The sequence below is a fragment of the Stenella coeruleoalba genome (assembly GCF_951394435.1).
Source record: "Stenella coeruleoalba genome assembly, chromosome: 17".
Taxonomy (NCBI): Eukaryota; Metazoa; Chordata; class Mammalia; order Artiodactyla; family Delphinidae; genus Stenella; species Stenella coeruleoalba.
The window spans coordinates 60445501-60459126 of record NC_137163.1 but is presented as its reverse complement, the minus strand read 5'-3'; the positions used below and the strand labels follow the sequence as shown (position 1 = coordinate 60459126).

At 42.2% G+C, this 13626-nt stretch overlaps 1 protein-coding gene across 5 annotated transcripts in view; it reads left to right on the top strand.

Moving 5' to 3' along the window:
* The window catches only part of ZFHX4 (zinc finger homeobox 4), a 180380-nt gene that overhangs the window by 162727 nt on the left and 4027 nt on the right, over positions 1–13626 (top strand). For all 5 annotated transcript variants that reach the window (XM_079902156.1, XM_079902159.1, XM_079902158.1 and 2 more), the window contains exons 7-10: positions 1004–1137; positions 1358–1558; positions 2313–2430; positions 2961–8348. In XM_079902156.1, the coding sequence (XP_079758282.1) occupies positions 1004–1137; positions 1358–1558; positions 2313–2430; positions 2961–8348 (5841 nt within the window). The remainder of the gene's footprint in view (positions 1–1003; positions 1138–1357; positions 1559–2312; positions 2431–2960; positions 8349–13626) is intronic.

Below are 13626 nucleotides of genomic sequence, written 5' to 3'. Positions count from 1 at the left end.
CCCAGTTGTCCAGTGATAGTGTCCTCACCCTGGAAATAATTTAGTTGCAAATTGACTGGAAGATGGTGAAAATTGAAAGTTAAAATTAGAAATACTCATAATAAACAGCAGAAAAAAGGTCAGATGATGCCGCGCTATGATGAGATTGGAATGGCTGGTAAATGAGGTTTTGTGTTTGTCGTGAGATGTATGTGACATGCCTACCCAATGTCACTGTAATATCCAGCCTCGCAGAGGAGATTATCGGGAAAATTGATGCTGGAAAGAATTTTCTGTTAGATTGGGAAATTAGAATCACACTCTCACCTTTGATGTGTGTGAGGCTTCTATACATTATGTCGCTCATCTAGGCAAAATTTTAAACCGTCTTTTAACACCGAATATTCAGATTAACCTCATAAAACAATTGTCTTCTTGATTTGGACTACAATGTTATGTGCACAGCCAACTGCTGAAACATCTAACACAAAGAATAAATCACAAAAAACAGCAGTGGGTATGTAATGTATAATTTTAAAATCCTACATTCACCACGTAAAAACACTGATTTCATTTGTTAATTATAACTAGTCAGCTCTTCTGAGAATTTTGAAATGTTTTCAGTGTCCCGGAATTTTAGAGACGAGATAGGTAATTAAACATTAGCAAAAATAATTATTTTCTAAGTTAGCATTTGCGAATGGGAGTAGATTTGCTTTAATGTGATAAAGCCGTACTGAGACACCAGAGAGCACGTGTTATTGATGAATCTTTCAAGGTCACCTACGGTTATCAAAATATGAGACAGGAGCACATTTTAAAATATATAAAGTCCACTTGGTTAGGGAACAAAGAGAAGTGTGATTTTTGTCTTTTGAGATTAGCATCATATAAAAGTGCTTTTCTGGTTCTTTGGTAATTCAGTGGATTTAGAGCCAGAGAGATTTGGAAAACATAATTTTTCTGATATCGACATTGTTTAGTCTTTTAAAATTGAAGTGTCCTATTCTTTTTTGGGAATCAGGAATAATCACACCAGAAAAGGAGCTAAAAGTCAGTGTGGCAGGGGGAACCCAGCCACTCCTGCTGGCAAAAGAAGAGGATGTGGCAACGAAAAGATCAAAACCTACAGAGGACAATAAATTCTGTCACGAGCAGGTAAATGTGTTTTCTTTTTCCCTGTACTGTGTAAATATGTTTTTATTATTATTATTATTACTGCCCTTGATAATCTTAGAGCCTCCAAGCCATTCCATGCTGTTGAAATGTATGTAGACACTGATTGGCAAGGTAATTAACTCATGGTGTGACTTCTAATGCTCTGAAGTCATCAAAATCCATTAACTAATAGTGACCATGTTTATTCAATATTTTCCAGTTCTATCAGTGTCCTTATTGTAACTACAATAGTAGGGACCAAAGTCGTATCCAGATGCACGTTCTGTCACAGCACTCAGTGCAGCCGGTCATCTGCTGTCCCCTCTGCCAGGACGTCCTCAGCAACAAAATGCACCTCCAGCTGCATCTGACGCATTTGCACAGTGTGTCTCCGGATTGTGTGGAGAAGCTGCTTATGACAGTAAGGATACCAAATGTTGATGCATATGTGACATAATCTCTGTAAAGGTATCAACACAAAATCTGTAATTATTGTTTGATAGAAATTTATTTCTTCTGTGTAAGAGCATCAAGCTCTTCCTGATTGTGTGGTAGGAATCACAAGTAAAGGCCCCTTTGTTGTCTCTTGTGCTTTGGAATAAACCCCAAATATGATACAAGGCATAGCTTATTCAATAACACAGATTTTGCTGACTTCTTCTCATGCCTGTAATGTTAATCAAATGATTCATGTGGATACCTTGAGTTTCATATTTTCTTGGCTATCATTTCTTGGTTACAAAAACTTTCAAACCATATTTCTTAAATGTTTTCAATTTTTGTTGGAGTATAGTTGATTTACAATGTTGTGTTAGTTTCAGGTGTACAGCAAAGTGAATCAGTTATACATATACACTTATGGATATACATATCCACTCTTTTTTAGATTCTTTTCCTATATAGGCCATTACAGAGTATTGAGTAGAGTTCCCTGTGCTATACAGTAGATCCTTATTAGTTATAAACCATATTTTTTAAAAAAAGAAAAGAAGAACACTGCATCACAATGGCATTGATCCAAAATTTGAAGGGAGAGCATTGGCCTGTAAGAGTCACAGAATGTCCCTGCTTTGGTTGGAAAGATGTAACTGAGATATGCTACTAACCAAGGACAGATGTGACGGAGTCTGTGATTTCTGGGGTACCTTTGCCATGAACCCCTTTGGTTTTCACAGGTGCCTGTCCCTGATGTGATGATGCCCAACAGCTTGCTACTGCCAGCAGCCACCTCTGAGAAGTCAGAGCGGGACACACCTGCAGCCATCCCAGCCGAGGGGGCCGGGAAATATTCAGGTATGCCAACATCGGACCAAGATCTGCACAAGACACACTCAGGGCCTTGCATCTGTGATGCTGGTCCAGCATTATTACTATCAAAGAATTTTTTTTTTTTTTAAATCACAGGGGAAAAAAAGTATGACATTTCCAAAAGCCCTAGTTTCTACGGCATATTTAATATCTAGTTATCTGTAAACTGCCCTTGGGGGACCTAAGTATCAATGACCAGGAATATTTTGTGTGTTCTAATTACTGAACATGCCGGTTATGGCCCTTGCTATCACGCCGCTGGTAGCATACTATAATTACCTTTGACTTATTTTCTTCCCTATGCTGAAATTCCTTGAGGTCAGGGGTGATTTCTGATTCACCTTTATACCCCAGGGCCCAGTACAGTGCTTGCCATATAGTAGTTGCTCAAATAAATATTTCTTCAGCAACTCAATTAAGCAGAAACCTTTAGAAGCTCCTACTTAACAATATTCATTGGCGTTTGAACTGTAGACTTCCTTCCTATAAGCGATGTTTATGCTTTATTGACACAGGTGAAAGTCCAATGGATGACAAAAGCATGGCAGGTCTTGAGGATTCAAAGGCTGCTGTGGAAATAAAGAGTGAGGGGCAGAAACCAACTAAAGAACCCACAGAAGTGCCGGAATGGAATAAAAACAGCAGTAAGGATATGAAAATCTCCGACACACTGCAGGATCAATTAAGCGAACCCCAAAAACGGCAACCACTCTCTGTTTCGGACCGCCATGTTTACAAGTATCGCTGTAACCATTGTAGCTTGGCTTTTAAGACTATGCAGAAGCTTCAGATACATTCCCAGTATCATGCGATTCGGGCCGCTACGATGTGTAACCTGTGCCAGCGTAGTTTCCGTACATTCCAGGCTTTAAAAAAACACTTGGAAGCAGGCCACCCCGAACTGAGTGAAGCTGAACTTCAACAGCTGTATGCCTCCTTGCCCGTGAATGGTGAACTGTGGGCAGAGAGTGAAACTATGGCCCAGGACGACCAGGCCCTAGAGCAGGAAATGGAGAGGGAGTACGAGGCAGACCATGAGGGGAAGGCAAGTCCAGCAGGAAGTGACAGTAGCTCTATTCCGGATGACATGGGCTCTGAACCAAAGCGGACCTTACCTTTTAGAAAAGGGCCAAATTTCACGATGGAAAAATTCCTCGATCCATCTCGCCCATATAAATGTACAGTGTGTAAAGAGTCGTTCACCCAAAAGAACATTCTCTTGGTCCATTATAATTCAGTGTCTCACCTGCATAAGTTGAAAAAGGTTTTGCAAGAAGCTTCCAGCCCTGTTCCTCAAGAAACCAACAGCAGCACAGATAACAAACCCTACAAGTGCAGCATCTGCAACGTTGCATACAGCCAAAGTTCGACCTTGGAAATCCACATGAGATCCGTGCTCCACCAGACAAAGGCAAGGGCTGCCAAGCTGGAGCCCAGCAGTCACGTGGCCGGTGGGCACGGCGTCGGAGCCAACGTTAATAGTCCCAGCCAAGGGATGCTAGATTCCATGAGTTTAGCAGCAGTAAGCGGCAAAGATGCCCACTTAGATGCCAAAGAATTAAATAAAAAGCAAACTCCGGAATTAATCTCTGCTCAACCTACGCATCACCCGCCGCAGTCACCAGCACAGCTTCAGCTGCAGCTGCAGCACGAGTTGCAACAGCAAGCTGCGTTCTTTCAGCCTCAGTTTCTCAACCCCGCCTTTCTGCCTCATTTTCCTATGACTCCGGAAGCGCTGCTGCAGTTTCAGCAGCCTCAGTTTCTCTTTCCATTCTACATCCCCGGGACGGAGTTCAGCTTGGGGCCAGATTTGGGCTTGCCGGGCTCTGCTGCCTTCGGGATGCATGGCATGACTGGAATGGCCGGGTCCTTGCTTGAAGACTTGAAGCAGCAGATTCAAACCCAACATCACGTTGGCCAAACTCAACTCCAGATACTTCAGCAACAAGCACAGCAGTACCAAGCCATACAGCCCCAGCTTCAGTCTCAAAAGCCGCCGCCACCGCCGCCGCCGCAGCAGCAGCAGGCCGGCAAATTATTGAAACAAGAGCAAACCGCCGCGGCCAGTGCCGACTGCCCCATCATGAAGGACATACCCTCTTACAAGGAGGCGGAAGAGGTTGCTGAAAAGCAAGACAAGCCAAAGCAAGAGCTCATTAGTGAAGGCGAAGGGCTCAAAGAAGGCAAAGATGGAAAGAAGCAAAAATCCTTGGAACCGTCCATCCCGCCGCCCCGAATCGCTTCAGGGGCCCGAGGAAATGCAGCCAAAGCGTTACTGGAAAACTTCGGTTTTGAGCTGGTCATTCAGTATAATGAGAACAGGCAGAAGGTACAGAAGAAGGGCAAGAGTGGAGAAGGGGAGAGTACCGAGAAGCTGGAATGTGGAACGTGTGGGAAGTTGTTCTCCAACGTCCTTATTCTGAAGAGCCACCAAGAACACGTACACGGCCAGTTTTTTCCATATGGAGCGCTCGAAAAATTCGCTCGTCAGTACAGGGAGGCCTACGATAAGCTTTATCCCATTTCGCCATCTTCCCCAGAAACACCCCCGCCCCCCCCTCCGCCTCCACCGCTGCCTCCAGCCCCTCCGCAGGCTCCTTCCCTGGGGCCTGTGAAACTGCCAGGCGGGGTCTCCGCTCCGCTCCAAGCCCCACCGCCCACTCCCCCGCCGCCCCCACCGCCCCCACCTCCCCCACCGCCCCCACCTCCCCCTCCCCCATCTGCTCCCCCGCAGGTCCAGCTGCCCGTGTCCCTGGACCTTCCGCTCTTTCCTTCCATCATGATGCAGCCCGTGCAGCATCCTGCGCTTCCTCCCCAGCTCGCCCTGCAGCTGCCCCAGATGGACACTCTCTCGGCCGATCTCACTCAGCTCTGCCAGCAGCAGCTCGGATTAGATCCCAATTTCCTGAGGCATTCTCAGTTCAAACGCCCACGGACAAGAATTACAGACGACCAACTGAAAATCCTGAGGGCTTATTTTGACATCAATAATTCTCCGAGTGAAGAACAGATCCAAGAAATGGCGGAGAAGTCTGGCCTCTCTCAAAAGGTTATCAAGCACTGGTTTCGAAATACGCTTTTTAAGGAGCGGCAGAGGAATAAGGATTCGCCCTACAACTTCAGTAACCCTCCCATAACAGTTTTGGAAGATATCAGAATCGACCCCCAGCCCTCCTCTTTAGAACACTACAAATCTGATGCATCCTTCAGTAAAAGGTCGTCGAGAACCAGGTTTACGGACTACCAGCTTAGGGTTCTTCAAGACTTTTTTGACACAAACGCTTACCCAAAAGATGACGAAATAGAACAACTTTCTACCGTTCTCAATCTGCCTACCCGGGTTATTGTTGTATGGTTCCAGAATGCTCGTCAGAAGGCACGGAAGAGTTACGAGAATCAAGCAGAAGCTAAAGACAATGAAAAAAGAGAACTTACTAATGAGCGGTATATTCGAACGAGCAACATGCAGTACCAGTGTAAAAAGTGCAATGTGGTTTTCCCCAGGATCTTTGACTTGATTACGCATCAGAAAAAGCAGTGTTACAAGGACGAAGATGATGATGCCCAAGATGAAAGCCAAACCGAAGACTCCATGGACGCCACGGATCAGGTGGTGTATAAGCATTGCACAGTGTCTGGCCAAACGGAGGCACCCAAAAACGCTCCTGCCCCGGCGGCAAGTTCTGGCTCTGGGACTAGCACCCCGCTGATCCCGTCACCCAAACCGGAACCGGAGAAGACGTCTCCAAAACCCGAATATCCCACAGAAAAGCCAAAGCAGAGTGACCCCTTGCCCCCTTCTCAAGGCGCCAAACCAGCGCTGCTCTCAGCATCCACTTCCTCAGACCCGCCGCCGGCCTCGGCCGCTCCGCCGCAGACACCAAAACAACCCCAGCTTATGGGAAGACCTCCCTCGGCCTCTCAAACCCCGGTCCCTTCCAGTCCGCTGCAGATTTCCATGACTTCTCTCCAGAACAGTCTACCTCCACAGTTACTACAGTACCAATGTGATCAGTGCACAGTTGCCTTCCCGACTCTGGAACTCTGGCAGGAACATCAGCACATGCACTTCCTGGCTGCTCAGAACCAATTCCTGCACTCCCCGTTCTTGGAACGGCCCATGGACATGCCCTACATGATATTCGACCCCAACAATCCACTGATGACTGGACAGCTGCTGAGTGGTTCTCTCACACAGATGCCCCCTCAGACCACTTCCTCCCACCCCACAGCCCAGGCCACAGCTGCTGCTTCCCTTAAAAGGAAACTGGATGATAAAGAAGACAATAACTGCAGTGAAAAGGAAGGCGGCAATAGCGGTGAAGACCAGCACCGTGATAAACGCTTGAGAACCACCATCACCCCTGAACAACTGGAAATTCTCTATGAAAAATACTTACTGGATTCCAATCCTACCCGGAAAATGCTTGATCATATTGCACGTGAAGTGGGGCTCAAGAAAAGAGTCGTGCAAGTCTGGTTCCAGAACACACGAGCGCGAGAAAGGAAGGGCCAGTTCCGGGCAGTGGGTCCAGCCCAGTCTCATAAACGGTGCCCCTTTTGCCGAGCCCTGTTTAAGGCGAAGTCAGCCTTAGAAAGCCACATTCGCTCCCGGCACTGGAATGAAGGAAAGCAGGCAGGTTACAGCTTGCCACCAAGCCCTTTAATATCAACAGAAGATGGGGGAGAAAGCCCCCAGAAATACATTTATTTTGATTATCCATCTCTGCCATTAACTAAAATTGATCTCTCAAGTGAGAATGAATTGGCTTCTACAGTGTCAACACCTGTTAGCAAAACAGCAGAGCTGTCGCCGAAGAATCTTTTAAGCCCTTCTTCTTTCAAAGCAGAATGTCCTGAGGATGCAGAGAATTTAAACGCCCCTCCTGCTGAGGCTGGGTATGATCAAAATAAAACTGACTTTGATGAGACTTCGTCAATTAATACGGCGATCAGTGACGCCACCACCGGAGATGAGGGAAACGCGGAAATGGAAAGCACCACGGGAAGTTCTGGAGATGTGAAGCCAGCTCTATCTCCTAAAGAGCCGAAAACTCTCGACACTTTGCCAAAAACAGCAACCACACCCACCACGGAGGTCTGCGATGAAAAATTTCTCTTTTCTCTCACGAGTCCCTCAATATCTTTCAACGATAAAGACGGTGACCATGACCAAAGCTTTTATATCACGGATGACCCCGATGACAATGCTGACCGCAGTGAAACGTCCAGCATAGCTGACCCGAGTTCACCAAATCCGTTTGGATCCAGCAATCCTTTCAAATCCAAAAGTAACGATCGACCAGGTCACAAGCGTTTCAGAACCCAGATGAGCAATCTTCAACTCAAGGTTCTCAAGGCTTGCTTTAGTGACTACCGAACTCCAACCATGCAAGAATGTGAAATGCTAGGGAATGAGATTGGTCTGCCCAAACGCGTGGTCCAGGTGTGGTTCCAGAATGCAAGGGCAAAGGAAAAGAAATTTAAAATTAACATAGGGAAGCCTTTCATGATCAATCAGAGTGGCACGGAAGGCACCAAACCAGAGTGTACCCTCTGTGGGGTGAAGTACTCCGCCCGCTTGTCCATCAGAGATCATATTTTCTCCAAACAGCACATTTCAAAAGTGAGGGAGACCGTTGGGAGTCAGCTTGATCGGGAGAAAGATTACTTGGCTCCGACGACTGTTCGACAGCTGATGGCACAGCAGGAACTTGACCGTATAAAGAAAGCTTCAGATGTGCTGGGCTTAGCGGTACAGCAGCCAGGCATGATGGACAGCAGCTCCCTTCATGGCATCAGTCTGCCAGCAGCCTATCCAGGACTCCCCGGCCTCCCCCCAGTCCTTCTCCCTGGAATGAACGGTCCATCCTCCTTGCCTGGATTTCCACAAAATTCAAACAGTAAGTCATTTCAAGGAGAGTCTGTCTAATTAATTAATTAATATTAGGCAGCCAATGACATACAACCAAGAACAGGGTATGTTGGATCTCTTTTAATTTCAGTAAGTGAAACCATTATGTTATTTGAAATATATATTTTAGTGGCTATAGTTAATAACATAGAAATAAGCCAACCTGCACATATGCAGAAAAACAAAGACAAGGTAGATCAGAGTCTCAGAAATATATTATTTATATCATTATATCTTTATATTTTAGAAACATTCCTTTAATATACTCATTTCAAAACTGATTTCAAATGACATTTCAGCACAGGCACGTGGCACAAAATTTGGTATACATATTAAGAAAGTGAAGCATTAAGTAATATATCCATTGTTTTCCTAATTTATGTAATTTCCAAGAGACACTGATTTTTTTTTCGTTTGGTTTTGTACTTTTGGGGTTTCTTTTCCCCCTTAAATGCCAGGAAGTTGAAAAGCTAAGGGCCCTCTAGCCACAGGAATTCCCCCCCATTACACCTAGGAGGTAATAAAGCATATATTTGTAAAGTTTAACTACTAAAAATATGACTTCTGTGATCATTTGTAACTTAGTATTGCTATATGATTTTGCTTTTAGTAGCATTCATTTTGTTACTTGTTATTTATGTAAATTTAGAACCTTAAAAATACATTTATATTACTCCATGCCTTTCCACCACCACCCCTAGCCTAGATTTATAATAAAGACAGACCAAAATGGTAAAACTGTTTGAGGCAATCCCCGATGAAGAATCCAATTCTGTGTTTATCAAGAGAAATGCAATTTGTATAGTTTAGGTTCTGTGAGTAAGTATAGGTATCCAATTATCTTAGGCTGAAAAAAATTGAAGATAGTATGCTAGGCATCCAGGTAGCTACACATATAACACAAGTTGTATATCATCCAAAATGGAAAAAAAAAAAAAAAAATGATTCTAGTTTCTTCTTTAAAGAAAGTTTTATTTTCCAAATTAACAGTACATTTTTTAAAATTTTTTACAAGGAAATTATGACATTCCAAAGAGACATCTAGAATGAACTAATTACATTTATCTAGAAAGTTTCCAAAAACACAAAAGGAAAGCTTTTTTTTCATTTTCCAAATTGGACTTTTACATAAATTTCAAACTTTTCAATTTCATCCTTCCCTTATGGCGATTTACATTTTAATGTGACTCTGGAAGATATTCCCATTTTAACTTTTATTTTGGGAGACATGAAAACAATGATATCAAATGACCCTTTGGCTACTGATAGCTCATCTGATTGGTTTCCTGTCCAGAATGACTTGTTGGCATTAGAGAGAAGCAGAATGAATCTGCACATATAAAAAGTTTTACCAAGAAAATTTCTGCGAGGTCCTTTCCTTTAACTATCGCACCAGCTACCTTCCCCTGCCCGCCTATGAAGGTATTAGTCTACTAGTCTCACTTTGTATATCACTGTAATTATGAATTGACATCTAGAAAAATGTCTTATGTAGAAAGACTCCTGTGATCAGTTACATAAAATAGAGCTTTTCCACATAATGTCTAATGTGGAAAAATTCCATGAGCACTTATATATAAATTTTATAATTATGTAAAATAGAATAAAATTTGACATTTACAATTGGCTAAGAACACTTGAAGTATCTGTGCCTTTAATGTATAAGTCAGCTTTGATTGAGGATCCTAGGTAGTCACCCCACTAAGTGGTGGTCAGAACATCTTGTTTTTCTCTCCACTGGATCAGAAGGCCTTTGCTTGGACAACAGGTCCTTCCCTGACTACCCTTCTGGTTTGTCACTCTGAAACTGGTACCCTGAGGGCCTGTACAAGAGAAAGCCAGGAGGGAGGAGAGAGAAGATATTTATGAAATATTTCCTAAACTTTCTCCTCATTCTACACACCATAAATATAATTTACATCCTCCCCCTGAAATATAGGCCCTTTTTATAACTCTCAGAATTGTGGGAAGATGTTAGAGGCAGGCCCTCCTCAGAGAGCACTATTTTTAAATGCATCAGGTACTGAGGGCACCACGTATCTGCTGCTTCATTAAACCATGGACCAAAACAGACCGGAGAGTGTTATAAAGAGAAAAGGTCCAGGAACATACCTACTGGAATTTGCAATTTCTCTTGAATTAGTTCTTTGTTTGTGAAGGAGTTTAAACATTAGCACAGCAGAGTTATCAGCAGGATCCCATCTGAGAGCCTGAATTCCCACACTTGCAGCTCACATCTCTTTTAGGTTAATTGATCTGTGGTGGGTAAAGCTGAATATTTTAATCATCTCATGGAGTACAGCTGTGGCTCTCCATCTTTCTATCAGCATCTTTCTACTGTATTATTTTTCATCAAACAAATATCTCCATTGCTCTATGGAAGAAATAGACAGACCAGCTAGGTGAAATAAAAGAAGAAAATTGCTTCATAAGTAAAATATTTCTGTATCTCTCCCATGCCCTGGGCTCTTGTAACAGTTTGTTATCTATATGAATAAACTTTGACCATATGATGTGTTCACCTTGGTCCCATTTTAATGGGATTTAGTTATGGAAAAGGCTTCATTTTAAAGACACCCCCATCCCCCTGAAGGTAGATTTCAAAGTTTTGTTCCTAAGAAAATCACTAAAAAGGGACTCCATTGAATGAGATATGCTGTAAAGTAAGTAATAAGTGTGATTCCGAAGGCTACACCCCAAAATTGACTTAATTGCAGTGTACATGTTCGGTTTTAGCATTTATCAACCTCTAAATTTCCTGATTTAAATACCCATTTTATTCCTTTTTTTGGTGGAATTCCTGTTCTGTTTTAGCAGCTTTAATTCTCATAAAACCTCCTTACCATACTTCCAAGAAATCTTCAAATTATTTATTCTTTCAAGATCACAAAGAAAACCCTTTGAAGAGTAATATCCATCATGTGTGCCTGCTTTCTGAACATGACTCAGCCCTGTGTTCAGTATCACTACTTACTATCATTCATGTTTGATAAAATAAATTATTTTACACTAAAAAATTTTTCCACAATTGTCTTTTTCTATCATGATCATATGCAAAAAGGGAAAGTGACAATAGAAAATCACATGCCTGTACACCTGGAAAAAGAAACCTTTAAATTTACATTTTATCCTTTAGGATGTTAGCTTCTTTTGGTTAGGAAAATAACTTGATTTTCTATTTTTAATGTATTTACTTTATTGTTTTAAGCAGTGTCTGATTTTTATATGTTCCATTAGTCTTTGGAAATACTGCCTAACCCAATTCCCTTAAATGGAACTTTAGAACATGGCTTTTGCATTTTTCTCATGCTTCAGTGTAATTTATTAGCACTTTTGGGGTAAATCTAGATAAGAGTAGGTCTTTAATAATTTTAGCACAATTGTCTTTGGCCCATGTAATTAATTAGTTTTATTTTCCACCTCAATACTAAATTTTTCCTCTGGGACACCTAGATCAAAGCAACTTGGGGAAAAGACACTACCTCTGCGTTCATGGTGAGACAGGCATTTTCTTCTGAAAAGCATTACTTTGGGGAATAGGCAGCTGTTTCAGGAAAACAAAACCAAATAAAATGATGGTAAAAACTTTCATCTCTCTGTGAAATTTCAGAGAATTGGAGCAGGAGTTAGGGAACAGGAAAGAATGTAACTTTGTAGTTACCACCACTTATTTTGCATCCTGATCACTGTTCAGTTTTTCTCTTCTATATGTGGTTTTCATATATCAGTTGACTACTGAACTTTTGACTGCAAACTTCTACAAGTTTATGTCTTTTATTAGTAGAGCCAATGTACATTATTCATTATCCTTAATCTGTATCTTTTTTCCTGAAACTTTTACTTAACAGCTGATTATTTAAGTCAGCTTATTCCTCAAGATGTTGCATTCTTAAAAACCTCTGGTAGTCTTTAACTACAGTAGTTAGGATTCCTATAGCAGTCTTCTAAAAATTTTCATTACTTCATTATATGACCTCTAGATAGGAATTTGTAGACCTCATCTGATGGGAAAGCCTGAGTCAACAGCTACTGATCTACTTGCTTTCTAACTACCACTGCTATTTTTTTGTCTTAGTTCCTTAAAATTTCTCTTGCCTTAAATTCTCACGTCAGAGAGATAGGTGAGCCAGCAATTTCTTTAGATTTAGGGGGGAAAGAGCTTAGGTGGAAAGGGGTGCAATTATTGAGTACGAAGTCTAGATATACTAGACCCAGAAATAAGGTAGGCTTTATGAGTCGGCAGAAGAAGCTGGCTACCAACATAATGTCATCCTGACAATGCAAGGAAGGACCTTCTGTCCTTAGTAAAACTTCTTCTGCCGGAATCACTCATGCCTGAAATTCTGTAATTAGGTATTAATTCTTCTGACTTAATACATTATCCTCTGTTAAGTGGAAAGTAGCATAGAATATCATGAAATCAGAATATCATAGCAGAAGAAACCTCAAGTTATCGAATCTAGTATATATTGATCCTTTTCAAAAATAAGTGTATTTATATCTCTGGTTTTTTTCTTGCAAATAAAATTTTATAGAGAGGCAAGTAGAAAGCAGATCAAGATACCAGGCATCATAGTGTAGGAATAAAGGCAAGGGAGTTGTTGGTTTGGGCCCCCAAAAGCAACTCCATTGCTTCACAGTTTTGGGCTGTGTCTAAGTCCCATGGAATCCGAGAAGTCTATCATTATAATTTTTTATTTATTTTTTATTTTTTTGCGGTACGCGGGCCGCTCACCGCTGTGGCCTCTCCCATTGCGGAGCACAGGCTCCGGACGCGCAGGCTCAGCGGCCATGGCTCACGGGCCCAGCCGCTCCGCGGCATGTGGGATCCTCCCGGACCGGGGCACGAACCCGCGTCCCCTGCATCGGCAGGCAGACTCTCAACCACTGCGCCACCAGGGAAGCCCTATCATTCTAAATTGGATTAAAGATCCAGGAATTTACCGATTCATTCTTACCATACCCCTGCCAATCTTAAGCCATTTTCTTTTAAATTTATTTTGAATGTGTCATCCATTCTTCTGTAAAATGTAGATACTTGTTATCAGTTTCTCCTGGAAATACAATGTTATTATTTTCAAGGATTGTTTTTTTCATTTTTAATATTCCAACTGTTTAACATTTGAAATTGATTCAGTTAGACAGGAAGATGAATTTGAGTGGCAGCTATAAAATTTTAGTTGCCCCACCTCCATATCTACCATCGAGTTGTATATTTCTGTCTATCAAGTCACTTCACAGCTCTAGGACTCAATTTTCTTAAAAAC